Source organism: Diabrotica virgifera, chromosome 9 (genome assembly GCF_917563875.1).
Source record: "Diabrotica virgifera virgifera chromosome 9, PGI_DIABVI_V3a".
NCBI lineage: Eukaryota > Metazoa > Arthropoda > Insecta > Coleoptera > Chrysomelidae > Diabrotica > Diabrotica virgifera.
Window position 1 is genome coordinate 213,656,174 of NC_065451.1, and position 17,240 is coordinate 213,673,413.

A 17,240-nucleotide genomic window follows, 5' to 3' on the forward strand; every position below is an offset into this window, starting at 1 on the left:
GAACCATTTTTATGCGAAGTTCCAAATTTAGATCATGACTGCACAGGATTTCCTTAAATTTCATAAAACTTGTTCTTGCTTTGGCAATTCTATTTTTTATTTCTGTACTAGGTTTCCAGCTTTCATTAATATGAGTACCCAGATATACAAGTTTACTTACTCGTTCAATTGAGTCATTACCGTAGTTATTATTATTTACGGCTGCCTGTTTACTAATAACCATAAACTTTGTTTTTCTTGTGTTGAGTTTAAGTCCATATATTGCGCAGAACGCCACCATTCGGCTCAATAACGCTTGAAGATGTTCAATTAATCCTGTCACTAACAAGGTGTCATCTGGGTATCTGATATTGTTCATAAGCATACCATTAATGAGTATGCCCTCTTTTGCGTTTTCCAACACTTCACTTAAGATTGTTTCAGCGTAAAGATTAAACATTGGTGACAATATACAGCCTTGTCGAACTCCACGCTTGATTTTTACTTCTTCAGAGCACTGATTCCCAACCCTAACACATACAGGCCCCAATACAAATTTGCGATTATTCTAATGTCCCTACCGTCCAGACCGGTAGTCTTAAGAATATATAGCATTTTTCATGGCGAACTTTATCAAAGGCCTCAAAATCAATCGCGCATATGAAGACGTCATGATTTACATCTCTGCATCTTTGAATTAAAACTATAAATACACAAATCAAAAATGTCTAAGACATGCCACTATTATTCCTCTTTTTTTCCATAAAAAGTTCACATATCTTACAAAACACTTTACATTTAAGACACATTTATTTATGACACAATATTAAATTGCTGACATTCTTCATCATCATCAATGGCGCTAGAACTCTTCGTGAGTCTATGTACACTGTGTTTACTATTGCCTTCCATGTTTGTCGGTCCTGTGCCACTAATTCCGATTGTCGCACTCCCATTTTCTCTAGATCGTCTTTGACTTCATTTTTCCACCTTTTTCTAGGCGGTCCTATAGACCTTCTTCCATGTGGCCTTTCCCAGAACACATTGTTTATAAGGCGATTGTCGTTACTGCGTATCACATGCCCTGACCATCTGAGTATATTCTTCTTCTGACATTCTTCTTTTAGTCTCTTTTTGATTTTATATTCCTTACCATTGGCCTAATATATGCGGATGACATAGCGGTGATGTCAGACAACATGAAAGGCCTTAACGAAATGATGACACAATTGGACAAGGAAGCAAACGAGGTCTAAAACTGAACTAAACAAAAACTAAACCTGACAAACGTAGAAGAGGACAACGAAACCAAGCAAATAGGAATCAGTACAACAGAAAGTCAAGGAGTACCATATACCTAGGGCAAATAATGAAACTGAGTAAAGAAAATCAACCAGCAGAACTAAAAAGGAGAATAAGACTCGCATGGACCTTTACAAAGGTAAATATGGAAAAGATGGCCAAGACTCAAAGGGCAATGGAATGACAGATGCTGGTTATCAAGCTAAGTGAGAATGATACATGGATCAAAAATAAAACCAAAGTAAAAGACGTAAACAGACATGCAGCTACTCTCAAATGGAAATTTGCAGGACACAATAGCAGACAAAGAGACGGAAGATGGAATGAAGCGATAACCCACTGGAGACCTTGGCACCAGAAAAGAGGAAAGGGCAGACCACAGATGAGATATTCGGATCACCTAAAAAGATACGCAGGGACCAGATGGACAGCATTAGCACTGAACCGAGAAGAGTGGAAAAATAAGGGGGAGGCCTACGTTCAACTTTGGATAAATGAAGGGCAATAGATAGATATCCTTGGCAAAAACTGTCCTAGGGTGGAACTCCCAGGAAAAATAAAAAGAGGTCCCCCATGCAGCACAAACTTGGAGAAGATCAATCATCGACTAGATAAGAGGTCAAGGAAAGTCTTGGAATGATATGAAGACAGCGCAAAATAGAACTCGATGGTGCGTTTTCAATGAAGCTCTATTAGACCGGGAGATATTATACAGAAGTTCAGCCACGATTTTCTAAGTCCTGCCTTTTGCAATACTGGAAGGGTAGACGATGTACTTACAATCTGTGGAAACATCCACAAATTTCCTGTGACATTTTCCTGTAAAAATTAGATTTTCCCAAAAAATAAAAATAGGGTTTTGCGATGAATTTTCAAGTCCTGCCATATCCGTAGATGTACAGGATACTATCGATTTTATGAAGAAAATTTTTTGGGCAGGAGGGTTGCAAACGGGGTAACGGAGTATATATGTATACAAACATGTAAGGAAAAGAATGAAATTTTCATGATTTTCTAGGTCCTGCCAACTAAATAAACTAAACATATTTATTTCAAAATGATCAAAAAAAATATTGGCATGACGTCGCCTAATGTTTAAGTATACTTGTCCCTTGAAAAATTCTGCGGAAAATTTTCACCCTGATTCCGTGATTTTCTTAGTCCTGCCTTTAAAAAGTTATAATACTCAAATACAATCAATACCTTTTCGGTACTCGGCAGGAAGGTTAAACGGTTCTTGTAAGACGGCAGGAGTCCTAGATTTGTAAGAAAATTCGTGAAAAAGTCAACGATTTTCTGAGTCATGCCATTTTGCCCATGTTTCAAGAATCTTAATATAAGTCTATTTACAAAGAGGCAGGATGGTTTTATGGTTATTTTATATACAGGGTGGGGCATTAGTGTGACAAAGTCCAATTACTCGTTCGTCGTAAGATATACGAAAAAAGTTATTTAGGTAAAACTTGGGCCACAGATAGGACTATGATTTAACAGTATTTTCTAATATACAGAGCTACCCGTTTTCAGAGGTTGACACAAATTTATGTTTTTTTAAATGGAATACCCTGTATATTTTTACATTTTTGGATTCTACTCGATGTTCTTTTTAATAAAATATAGTTTTTTTGAAATATTATACGAGGTAGTTTAAAATATAATTACGTTTTTTTGTTAATTTTGTAGGAACATTCACACCCTATACATATTGTTAGTGATTTGATATCGAAACTTCTATTAATTTATGTTTAAACGATTTTTAATATAGTCTACTATTGTCAGTTATTAATAGTATACCAAAATGTTTAATTTTACTATACGGGGTTCGTTGAAACTCGGAATGAGTATTTTCTGAGTTTTCTTAAATGGGACACCCTGTATTTTAGTATTATAATAAAATTATATTTTATGGTACCTTTTTATTTGTTAAGCATTTTCTATACCATATTTATATATTAATTTCGGCAGTAAATTGATACAGACAGATTACTCAGGTGGTTTTTGTGGTTGCTGAACATGAATACGTCATCACAATCGACCTCCAAAAACTCTCTAAATTCGAGATCAGTCACCCTGGGCACCAGGTGCTCCAAGGGTCGGTTGTAATGTCATATTCGTGTTCGGCCATCCCAAAAACCCTCGAATAATCTGTTTTCTTTAATTTATTGCCGATATCCCACGAAACTCCAGATGACGTGCCTTAGCAGCAACACTGGACACTAGGTGATTCGGAGGTCGGTTCTGCTTGCGTATTCGTAACTCCATAAACCTCCCAAATAACAAAATTTTGCCTTTAATACACTAATTTTGACAGGTCTATGCACGTCTGGATGCATGTTATGCACTAAAGAGCTAAAGCTCTTTACAGATGGCGCGTTGTAATTAGTTTTTTATATCTCCAGAACGCTTCCAATTCGAAAGGCAAAAACTGGTCCGCCTTTTTTTCTTCCAGAGATAAATCGATTCCATCAATTGCGAATCTCTAGTACCGGTCATAGGAATCTTTTTTGTCTTTCCCTTTTAGGTATTTTTGACACTAGATTATTAAATTGTGAGGTATTCTAGTACTAAAAGGTACTCCTGCTTTAAGTCAGTAGGATGCACGGTTTTCTGGAAAAATCTATTTTCAAATTTTTCGTTTGTTGAATTTGAAAAAAATTTTAAAAAAATAAAAAAAAACGGTGTATTTGCCGACTTAAAGCAAGAGTAACTTTTAGTACTATAATACCTTATAATTTAATACTCTACTCTCAAAAATGTCTAAAAATTTAAAGACCAATAAGTTATGAGATAAACTATCCGTTGATCTACCCAAGAGGGATGCCTATGACCAGTACTAGAAATTCACAATTGATAAAATCGATTCATCTCTGGAAGAGAAATAAACGTAGCAGTTTTCGTTTTCCTAAATAGAATTTTTCTAAATTCTTTTAAACTCAAAAAACCAAAAAACGAAGAAATTTTCAAATCGATTTTTCTAGAACACTGCGTATTCTTCTAAATTAGAGCAAAAGTACCTTTTAGTATAAAACTATCCCAGAATTTAATAATCCAGTGTCAGAAATGCTTAAAAGTTAGACAGAAAAGCTATTCGATAAAATATCCGTTTCCGTACCTAAAACGGACCCCTATGACCGGTACTAAAAATTGACAATTGATAATTGACATTTAACAATTGACCTCTGGAAGATAAATAAGTGTACCAGTTTTAGTTTTTCCAAATAAAAGCGTTCTGCAGCTATTTTAAAGAAACTAATTACAAGACTTCGATATGCTTCTTCTAGACGAAGCGTATCGAAGTAGAGGTCGTCCGCCAACCAGATGGTCTGATGACATCAAACGGATCGACAGAAACTTGATGCACAGACAGCACAGGACAGAAATGCATGGAGAAGACTGAGGGAGACCTATATCCAGCATTGGATAGATCCGGGTTGAATTATGACGATGATGAATTACAAGACGCCATCTTTAAAGAGCTCTAGCTTTCCACGGAAGCATTTTTGAACTAGGTGAATTGAGTTAAATTTTCTTAAAATTATCTGAGGAATCGCCGGTTTTCGTTTGTTATGAGAGCTTCTGGACACCCTGTCTAATATAATGGGTAGGTAAATTCCCTACTATAACCAATAAATTGTAAAAATTGTTTATTTACTTTTATTGCGTTTACTTAGATAAAAATATGATCTAATCACTTAAAATAAAGATGTTACAGTTTGCTATTAGATTTGAAAAGTGTGTAAAAATTCCGAGACATTATTCAAGAAAATAATATTTAATAGGATACGATTGTTTTAATGATATACAAATTAATTTTTTGTATTATTCATCTTTGCGGTTATCCTGCCAAGTTGTAAACGGTTTTAGATTAGTGTTTTTAAGCATACTCGACATGGTACGACTTAGAAAATTGTGGTGATATGAATATGTTTGTATAACACCCTGAAATAATTTTATAGACACACAATTTAATTTTTTTATACGAAACAACTATATAACCATCCTGCCTCTTTGAAAATAGATTTTTATTAACCTTCTTGAGATATGTATGAAATGGCATGACTTAGAAAATCGTGTAATTTTCCACGAATTTTCTTACAAACTTTTTAACTATATATAGTAAAAAAGGTGTAACTAAACATCCTGCCATTTTGAATAATGTCTACTGAAATTATTTATTTTATAGCAAAATTTATTTTATGACTTAGAAAATCACGGAACCAGAGTGAAAATTTTATACAGAATTTTCCAAGAAACAAGTGCAGTTAAACATTAGGTGACGTCATGCCAACATTTTTTTTGGTCATTTTGAAATAAATATGATTATTTTATTAAGTTGGCAGGACTTAGAAAATTATGAAAATTTCATTATTTTCATTACATGTTTGTATATCTGTATACTCCCTTAGTCCTTTTGCAACCGTCCTGCCCAAAAAATTTTCTTCATAAAATAGATAGTATCCTGTTATTCTATGGATATGGCAGGACTTAAAAATTCCTCGCAACTCCCAATTTTTTTTTTCATGGAAAATCTAATGTTCACAGGAAAATGTCACAGGAAACCCGTGGATTTTTCCACAAATTGTAAGTACCTTCTCTAACCTTCCAGTATTGTAAAGGGCAGGACTTAGAAAATCGTGGTTGAACTTCTGTTAATATCTCCCGGTTTATATGCTTCAATTAGGCGTTCGAGAACCTTATATACCCTTGATTGTTTATTGTAGCTTCTGCTATGTTTTTATAATGTAACTTTTCTTTCGATTATTCTTACGTATCATTTTTTTTATTTTTTCTTTCGTTATATAACTCTTTATTTTATTTTAGTTCACTGGCTATTTAAAAATGTCTAAAGTAAAGCAAGTGATAGCAGATTTAGCATTGTCACAAGTCGCTAAAAAATGCGTTGAAGATTTGACAAAAAGTGAATACAGAAGACTGATGATTGGTGTCCAACTAATCAAAAACCCAGGTAAATATATACCATATAAAATAAAATAATTGGATAAAATCAGGCTCATGTCTAGGTTTACAATCTTCTTCCGTTGCTGTTTGTTCTTCGCTTTTTCTTTTGAATTGCTTACATTACTTACGAGTCATTGTTTTGATGACTCCATTTAATCCCAGGCCTTCATTTTCTCTTTTTACCACCTATTGCAGCGATTAACAAGATTTTTAGCAAAATCAATGGGAAAATACACAGTAGCTGGCTGTATACCATAGTTAAAGAGCTCATCCAGAAGTAAAAAACTTCATTTGTACAATGGTATAAAAAGTTTATTAAAAACTATTAAAAGTCATCCAAAAGGATCTGCATAACGTTTTCGATCTAGATCAGATCATCTTCAGTGCGTTCTGCCTAGTACATGGAACTAGCAACCTTATGAAAATGGTAACATCGAGAAATATGGTTTACATGATAATTCTATAATATTTATAGCGACTCCAAGTCGATGTTAAAGGATTAATTTATGTGTTAGGAGTGCTCAAAGGGCAACATGGTTCCCTGCTCGATAAAAAAATCGTGGTTCTTGCCAGTTCAATGGTTGGTCTGTGTCCATTGAACTGGCAAGAACTACGATTTTTTTATCGAGCAGGGAACCGTGTTGCCCTTTGAGCACTCCTAACACATAAATTAATCCTTTAACATCGACTTGGAGTCGCTATAAATATTATAGAATTATCATGTAAACCATATTTCTCGATGTTACCATTTTAATAAGGTTGCTAGTTCCATGTACTAGGCAGAACGCACTGAAGATGATCTGATCTAGATCGAAAACGTTTTGCAGATCCTTTTGGATGACTTTTAATAGTTTTTAATAAACTTTTTATACCATTGTACAAATGAAGTTTTTTACTTCTGTATGAAGATTTTTAGCATTCCAGTAGTCATTCTTTGGACATATCCTAACCATCTAAGTATTTCTGATTTTACTACTCTAAATATATTAGGCTTCTTATATAATTCGTCTAACTTTTTATTTGTTCTTCGTTTTTAATCGTGGCTTGTTGCGTTTTTCTATTTTGTATTTACATTAATCATCGAACAACGGCTTTTGTTGTTTCTTGATCATGTTGCTAGTGTCATCTGCTACTACTTTTATCATATATTTAATTATGTTGCTATATTTCCTCCCACATTGTGTCTGATGAACTAACAGTGTATTATCAGAATGTTAGAGGAATTAGAACCAAGCTTACTGCTCTTGAAGAAAGTGCTGCTACAACTGACTATGATGTGCTTATATTTACTGAGTTGTGGTTTTGTGATGGTATCAGTAATGGCGAATTGGGACTTTTAGATTTTAATATATATTGAAAGGACCGCTCTCCATTAACTAGTGATAAAGTAATTGGAGGGGGTGTCCTTATTGCAGTTAAAAAATGTTATTCATCGAGGTCTATTCTGTTACCACATGTTCAGTTGGAGGAACTGTTTGTTGAAGTTTGCACTCTGAATGAATGTTATATATTTGGTAGAGTTTATCTTCCTCCTAATTCAGCCTTAATATCCTATGAGAATCATTGTATCAGTATAGAATCTGTCTGTAACAATTTTCCTGAACACAAGTTCATTCTAACAGGAGACTACAATCTGCCAAATAGCGAATGGTACCATGATAAAAGAGGTGTCTTTAGTAATAATAGTAACACTGCTACTGATACTTTAGTTGATACTTTTGCATTTTATAACCTATTTCAGCTTAATCACATCACAAATTGTAACGGAGTTTTACTTGACCTGGTTTTTGCTAATGATAATGAAAATGTAACAGTTGAAATTGCTAATGATTATTTATTGCCTTGTGATCGTTATCATCCTGCGTTATCTATTTCTTTAGCTATTAAAGATAATATGCCTGAGCTTCAATATGATAGTTTTGCCTTCAATTTTAGGAGAGGAGACTATGTTGCTCTTAATATGTATCTTGCTAGTATCTCCTGGGAGAATGTTTTAGGTATTTGCAGTGATATTAACGAGGCCACGGAACTGTTCTACTCCATATTGCAGTTTGGCATCCATTGTTCAATACCACGTGTAAGATTAAAAAATCCCAAATTTCCTCGTTGGATGACTAATGACCTAAAATCATTAATATTTAGGAAAAAAATTGCTCATAAGATATATAAACAAAATTCTTGGGACGATTATCTACTTTTCTCTTCCTTGAGAACCAAATGCAAAGAATTAAGCAGGTCATGTCATGATATTTATATAAGTCAAACTGAATCTAGAATTAGTTCAAACGTAAAGCACTTTTGGAAGTTTGTTAACAGCAAACGCAAAAATAATGGTCTATCAAACACTATGTTTTTTGGAAACACAGCGCTTAATAATGGTGCGGATATTGTTAATAATTTTGCGCAATGCTTTCAAAATATTTACAGAGTAAATGATGATTTAATACAGCCACCTTAGAATATGAAAAAACAGTGAGTCTAAATTCTTGTAATGTATCTATTGAAATCATATTTGAAAAATTAGCCAATTTAGACATTTTTAAAGGCTCTGGACCAGATGGAATTCCACCCATACTATTAAAAAATTGTAGATGTACTTTAACCCGTCCCTTATATTTTCTGTTTTCTCATTCACTTGATTCAGGTATCTGTCCAAGTTTGTGGAAATCTAGTTTTATTGTTCCTATTCATAAATCAGGTGACAGGAGCAATATAGCTAACTACAGACCAATAAGCATTCTTTCTTCTATTCCTAAAATTCTAGAGAGTATAATATGCGACTCTATTAAAACACCTTTATGCAATGTACTAATTGAAGAGCAACATGGTTTTCTTTCAGGTAGATCAACTTCTACAAATCTTTTACTTTTCACGCAATATATATCTGATGCTTTGGAAAGGAGACTACAGGTGGATGCTATTTATACAGATTTCTCCAAAGCTTTTGACACTTTGAATCATAAATTGTTGTGTAACAAGCTTGAAGCTATTGGATTTACGGGCAATCTGTATAACTGGTTATGTAGTTACCTAACTAGCAGAATACAACTTGTTAAAATTAAACACTTTCAATCTAGTGAAATTTACGTAACATCTGGTGTTCCACAAGGAAGCCACTTAGGGCCTTTCCTTTTTAATATATTTGTTAATGACATTAAATCTCAAATTAACTCTAAATTTCTGCTATTTGCTGATGATTTAAAAATCTATAGAATTATCGAATCCGTCTCAGATTGTGAAAAACTTCAAGATGATATTAACAAAATTATGGCATGGTGCAATTGGAACCAAATGAGCATTAATGTTGGAAAATGTCACTTTATTAGTTTCTGTAGAAGAATTAACAACCTCTTTTATAATTACAAATTAGCTGAAGAACCACTGAAGGCTGTATCAACTGTAAGAGATCTAGGTGTTCAATTAGATTCCAAACTAAATTTTTGCGCTCATTTTGATTATGTGAATAACCAGGCATTTAAAATGTTAGGCTTCATTATTAGAACTTCTAGATGTTTGCATAACATTAATTCCATCAGACTGATTTACATTTCCCTAGTTAGATCTGTTCTTGAGTATTGCTCAGTTGTTTGGTCACCCACTTATGAAGTCCATATAGCCAAGCTTGAAAAAGTCCAAAATAAATTCATTAGGTACGTAAGTTTTAAATTACACAAACCTTTAAGTGACCATTCCTACTCAGAAATTAGAAATAAATTAAACCTTCCTAGGCTATCTTCCAGACGGATGTATGCTGATGTTTTGTTTCTTCATAAAATACTGAATTCAAAAATTAATTGCAATGATTTACTGTCTCTAATTGACTTTAATGTTCCCTCTAGAGTTACTAGAACATCCCAAAATTTTTCAATTAAATTTCATCGCTGCAACTTTGGTAGGCATTCTCCGCTGAGTAGAATCATTCTAAAGGTAGACTTCCGCACCAAGCGACCGAGACAGGAGGCCGCGACAGGCGACAGATAGGCGAGGTCTCCCCACGACTGCTCTCAATGCAATTATATCAGGGTAGTTCTGCAGCCCGCGACCGAGACCAGCGACCAACTATCGTCTAATCGCGACCTATCTGTAGCCTGTCGCGGTCTCCTGTCTCGATCGCTTGGTGCGGAAGTCTACCTTAAATGGAAGTAGAATAGACCTGGATTTGTTGCTGTGCGCTTCGGAAAATGTTTGTAGACAGTGTTTGATTTATACAATTCTCTTTCCCATTTTAGTGGTACTATTACTAGACGAACCCACCTGGGATCTGGACCCACTAAACACATACCTAATAATTTCAATACTTTCAAATGCAGCTAAAAAGTATGGAACTGCTATAATCTTGACGATGGAGAAGCCTAGATCTGATGTTTTCCCGTTCTTGGATCGGGTGTTGTACTTGTGTCTTGGAGATGTCGTCTACACTGGAGGTACCAAGCAAATGCTCGAGTACTTCAACGTTATTGGCTTTCCTTGTCCACAACTGGAAAATCCTTTGATGTACTATCGTAAGTATGCTTTAGAATACAACAGATATAAGTTAAGTTATCTAGGGCTCTACCTAAGAACACAACAGCAAAAACCTGTGCTAATTATAGAACCATCAGTTTGTTAAGCCATTTATTGAAAACTTTTTTAAAGGTATGTCACGACGAAGAAAGACTTCATGGTTGAAGAACTTGCGAGATTGATATGGTATTGATACAAGATACAAGCATGCTATTTAGAGTGGCAGTGACTAAAATTAAGATAGCTATGATGGTAACCAAGGTTCTGAAAGAACATGGGGCACGAAGAAGAAGATCTAGAGATCCTTTGTGACTGTATTGATGAAAATTATGTCTATAGATCCTTCGATCAAAGCAAACATATTTTTCTTAGACCTTTCTTGTTTTTCTTTCTAGTTTGTCTCTCTACAGTGGACAGAAGATCCAGAGAACGATTCGTAGAAAGCAATTACCAAATAGCAGCATTAGTGGAGAAGTTTAAAAACGAAGGAGTTATTTTCCAGAAAAGTCCAAGCATGATCTCGCCCAATCCGAACCACGAGCATGGACAACACGAGAAGGTTCCATTCATGCATGGAAGACCTGGAAGGTTTTCAACTGGGTGGACGATTTACGTGTTAGTATAATGATATATTATCTAACAATAAAACACTGAAAACGTTTGTTTTCTATACTTCCACAAAATTTATTACAACTATGTGACTACAGCTGTTTCGACAGGGTGCCTTTCTCAAGTAATTTAGATTACTATGGGATTTTCTTTTTAAAGTCTTTAACTGAAGAGGTTGAGGAGTGGGGAACTGTTTGTCTCGAGTTGGTCATTCAGAATTATATCTGTATTTTTCAATTTATTAATTTCCATAGATTCTAATAAAGATAGCTTAAGGCCTTTATTTTGAATATTCAGAATTTGAAACTGTTCATTAAAAGAATGATTATGATTTAGACGGTGAAGTGCGTATGTAGAAAATTGTCTGTTTTTCTATTGTTGAAAGCCCTTTTGTGTTCTGCTAGCCGTTTGTCAAAGGTTCTGCCAGTTTGACCGATGTAAGTTTTCGGACAGTCACCACAAGTTAGTTTGTAAACACCACTCTGTAGTTGTTTTCTCTTTCGGCTTTTATTGTTCTTAATTATATTTACTTAAGTTGTTGTTAGTTCTGAAATATGGTGTTATTCCTTTGTTTTTTATGTATCTGGCTATTTTTGTTGTTATCTTGCCAGTATATGTGATAGAGCAGAAGGTACTGGGTTCTTTCTTTGGTGGTGGATAGGGCTTTCCCTAATTTCAGGGCTCTCTTATGGAGTTCTTGGTTTAAAAGTCTATCCACCACCACAGAAAGAACCCAGTACCTTCTTCTCTATCACATATACTGACAAGATAACAACAAAAATAGCCAGATACATAAAAAAGAAAGGAATAACACCAGCTTTCAGAACTAACAACAACTTAAGCAAATATATTAGGAACAATAAGAGCCGAAAGAGAAAACAACTGCAGAGTGGTGTTTACAAACCAACTTGTGGTGACTGCCCGAAACCTTACATCGGTCAAACTGGCAGAACCGTTGACAAACGGATAGCAGAACACAAAAGGGCTTTCAACAGTAGAAAAACAAACACTTCAACATACGCACTTCACCTTCGAGATCATAATCATTCTTTTAATGAACAGTTTCAAATTCTGCATATTCAAAATAAAGGCCTTAAACTATCTTTATTAGAATCTATGGAAATTATTAAACTGAAAAATACAGATATAATTCTGAATGACCAACTCGAGACAAACAGCTCCCCACTCCTCAACCTCTTCAGTTAAAGACTTTAAAAAGACAAACCCATAGTAATCTAAATCACTTGAGAAAGGCACTCTGCCGAAACAGCTGTAGTCACATAGTTGTAATAAATTTTGTGGAAGTATGGAAAACAAACGTTTTCAGTGTTTTATTGTTAGATAAAATGAACTTCCATCAAGTAACGGTCGAATCCATGAATTATTTAACACAGTTTTGTTTCCTTTTTTAAATAATGGGGAAACTATACCAACTTTTAAATCAGTGGGAAAAATACCCATCTCCACAAATTTATTTATTTAATCAGTTAAATCAGTTGAATAATGTATACGCTCATATGTTTAACTAGCTTTGTGGAAATGCAATCAATACCCACTGAATTTACATTTTTTTAAAGGATGAAACAGCCTCAGCAACATCGCTGTAGTCTATAATAGGATAAAAGTAGAATGTTTGGTCAATATTTAAAGCCGTATAGTTTTTAGATTGTTAATCCCCATATTTGGCATTTAATGCATTTTTTGAAAATGATGTAAAGAATAAGCCGAAAGCATTTGACACATCTTTTTTATCGTTTATAAAACTTCCTGAGTTATTACGAAAAAAAGTTATCATCTTGATTTTACGAAAAAAAGTTATTCTTCATAAAAAGCTCTGCATAGTCTAAAACCTAAGATTCAACCATCAAATATCAAATTTTTTGAATATTATACGAGGTATGTCAAAAAGTTTGAATTTCACTCAAGAGTAAAGTAGCTTTATTTTTCACAATATTGAAAATTGCTATTATAAAAAGTTGTTTGGAATTAAAAACTATATTCTAGTATGCAATTACATCTTTCTAATTGAAAAAATTTTTTTTTGAAAAATTATGGATAACATTATTTTCAGTTATTTGAATTCAGATAACTCTTTTATTATTAATTTTACGAAAAAAGTGATTCTTAATAAAAAGTTATGCATGGTCTAAAACCTAAAATACAACCATCTTATGTCAAATTTTATCAATTTTATACGAGGTATGTCAAAAAATATGAATTTCGCTCAAGAGTAAAATACGTTTATTTTTTACAATATCGAAAATTTTTATTATGAAAAGTTATTTAGAATTAAAAACTATTTTTCAGTATGTAATTACATCCTGTTAATTGAAATATTCTGAACTATAAAGGTACTTTACTTTTGATCTAAATTTATCTTTTTTACATACCTCCTATAAAATTGATAAAATTTGATTTAAGATGGTTGTATTTTAGGTTTTAGACCATCCAGAACTTTTTATTAAGAATCACTTTTTTTCGTAAAATTAATAATAAAAAAGTTATCAGAATTGAAATAACTGAAAATATTGTTAGTTATCCATAATTTTTCAAAAAAAATTTTTTAATTAGAAGGATGTAATTGCATATTAGAATATAGTTTTTAATTCCAAACAACTTTTCATAATAGCAATTTTCAATATTGTGAAAAATAAAGCTACTTTACTCTTGAGTGAAATTCAAACTTTTTGACATACCTCGTATAATATTCAAAAAATTTGATATTTGATGGATAAATCTTAGGTTTTGGACCATGCAGATCTTTTTATGAAGAATAACTTTTTTGCGTAAAATTAATAATAAAAATAGAATGTGTATGTACTTTGTACGCACGTAAGAAGTTATACTTCTATTATATGATTTAAACGAAATTAATATACTTTTTATTTATATTTTGTTTAAATATTAAACTAATTTATACTTACTACTTCTCAAACATTTTTATTAGAACAGTGCCAAAAATTAAAATAATAAAAGAATAAAACACACACAAACACATTAAACAAGCCACAAATGATGTCTGAACATTAATTGTCGAAAATTTTTAACTAAATACGTATTTTCTGAAAATACAATTATATAATAAATATACTTACAATCATAAAATGTATTTAAAAAAAACAAAACAGAAAATTTCTATTGGGACTCGAACCAGCGCTGATAAGAGCGGTTGGTATTGGAATTCATTCGCCTTCTCCGCTTAGCCACGGACACTATGTGTCATTATTTACGAAGATCGACTAACTAAACGGATTAAACTTGTGATATTTTGATATTTTGAAAATTGATCAAATTATTTTAATTTTGAATTGAAATGATTTAGAATTGAAAAAATACAACAAAACATAGAGTAAAAAAACAATATATTAGGTGAATATTGATAGAAATTTTGATGGTAATCAAATTATATAAATAAAAGTATTACATACTACGTATTTTGGCAGATCAAATAGGTAGGTTTATACCCATGATACATTAACAATTATTACGTACCTATTGCTTTTAAAAACTATTTAAAAGTCACTACAATATTATAAACTTTTTTGTTTCTGTCCTCACAACAATAAAACTAATATATTATACATTTGTTTACCTTTACCTTTACCTCCAAACCACAGCTGCCATATCGGATAATTTTTGACATGTCATTTGAACATCCAATCAGAACAAAGTTATAATGCGCATGCGCCGGGCTGATAGGTTTTAACATATAAAAAAATCACCCTCTATCGCCGGTAAAGAAGTATAACTTCAAAAAGTTTTCCATATGGATAAAACTTACAGGGACATATTATGTTAATTTTATTTTTTTTGAAGTTATACTTCTTTAGGCGCGATTGAGAGTAAAATTTCATAATTCTGCGCGCATGCGCACACAGACAGTTTGGTATAAACGTTATACGGGATCTGATTGGGTGTTAAAATCATCTGTCAATAATAATTATTCAATATGGAGATTTTGGATAAACAAATTAATGTTGTGTATATTAGTTTTTATTGTTGTGATGGCAGAGAAAAATGCAAGTTTATAATATTGTAGTGACTTTTTAAATAGTTTTTAAAAGCGACAGGTACGTAATAATTATTGAAAATGTTTCATTATCCTAATAAAAAATTTCATAGGTAGGACCTACCTATTTGGAAAATTTAAAAAAAACCTACTAAAATAGAATATAATGCTTTGATTTACATAATTTGATTACCATCAAAATTTCTATCAATATTCACCTAATATATTGTTTTCTTACTCTGTTTTGTTGTATTCTAATATTTCTTTCAATTCTAAATAATTTCAATTCAAAATCAAAATAATTTGGTTAAATTCAGAACCATCAAAAGTTTAATCCGTTTAGTTAGTGGATATTCGCACATGATAACACATGGTCTCCGTGGGTTAAAGTTTAAGGTGAATTAATTTCAATACTAACTGCACTGATAAGCGGGTTCGAACCCCAATGGAAACTTTTATTTTTTTTTATACATTTTATGATTGTAAGTTTATTATATAATTTTTTTTTCAGAAAATACGTATTTAGTTAAAAAATTTCCTACATTGTTCAGAAATCATTTGTGGCCTTTTTCAATGTGTTTGTTTGTGTGTGTTTTATTCTTTTATTATTTTAATTCTTGGCACTGTTTTAATAAAAATTTTTGAGGAGTAGTAAGTATTAAAATTAGTTTAATATTTAAATAAAATATAAATAGACTGTTTAAAGTATATTAATTTCGTTGAAATCATATAATAGAAGTATAACTTCTTACGTGCGTACAAAGTACACACACATTCTTTTTTTTGTTATATTTCTACTTCTTCTTTTTTAAGTGCCGTCTCCTAATCGTAGGTTGGATATCATCATCACTATCTTTACTCTATCTACCGTTGCTGTGAAGTGTTCTATTCAACTTCATTTAAACCAGTCCCTTAAATTCTTCAACCACGACACTCTCCGTCTTCCTTTACACCTTCCGCCTCTTATCTTTGCCTGTATAATCAATCTTAGCATTTTATATGGCTTTCCCCTCATTACGTGTACCAAATATTGTAACTTTCTTATTTTTATTGTGTTTATTTACCCATTTCTCGCAATACTTATGTGTTTGTTTTCTTCTGTATCCATGCTATTCTAAGCATCTTTCTGTAACACCACGTTTCAAATAACCGATTTACATGAAATTTTGGAATTAGGCTTATCCTACCCTTAGCTTCAAAAGTGATATTGACTCGAACTCCGTTTTCACCCTGGTGGTGGTTGCCACCCCTTTTCGGTGGTGGAAATTTTTTTTTCAAAATAATCTCAGATATCGATAGAAGACCTAATTTTAAGCAAAAAATGTTGTATAAAGTTTTTTCAAAAACCCAATAGTTCAAGTTATTGGCAATTGAAAATTCGGAATTTTCTCACGATTTTCAACAGTTTTTTGGAAATATCTCCAAAAATATGCATTTTAACGATAATATTATACTGAACAAAATTGTAGCAAGTAAAAAATGAACAAAGTAGTTTTTTAAAGAGTGTTCTAAGGGAAATATTAAGCGATATATTGAAGATCAAAGCCGTTTTTTATTTTGTGTGAAATTTAATCGATGTATTCAATGCCTTCTAGCGGAGAGCGAATAAATTGTATGCATGCTGATGAGAAAGGATTTTATAGTGCTTAATATATTATAATCTTTAAAATGAGCACTGTTAAAAGTCTTTTGTACGTAAAATAAGTGAGCTGTAATGAAAAAAAGAGAAACAGAGTAATGTTTTTTTTTTAATCAATGGATTTCATAAGTGCCATTTCCACCAAAATTAAAATTAATCATATTCCGTCTAGAATCAACTTTAATATAAAGAGTTTGATGAATTCTAGCAGTTTCGCTGCTTTGGAACACAAATTTTTTA

General features: G+C 32.4%; 1 protein-coding gene across 2 annotated transcripts in view; it reads left to right on the plus strand.

Moving 5' to 3' along the window:
• The window catches only part of LOC114337362 (ATP-binding cassette sub-family G member 5), a 117,808-nt gene that overhangs the window by 87,448 nt on the left and 13,120 nt on the right, over positions 1-17,240 (plus strand). For both annotated transcript variants that reach the window (XM_050662527.1, XM_050662526.1), the window contains exons 4-6: positions 6,103-6,247; positions 10,470-10,742; positions 11,139-11,358. In XM_050662527.1, the coding sequence (XP_050518484.1) occupies positions 6,103-6,247; positions 10,470-10,742; positions 11,139-11,358 (638 nt within the window). The remainder of the gene's footprint in view (positions 1-6,102; positions 6,248-10,469; positions 10,743-11,138; positions 11,359-17,240) is intronic.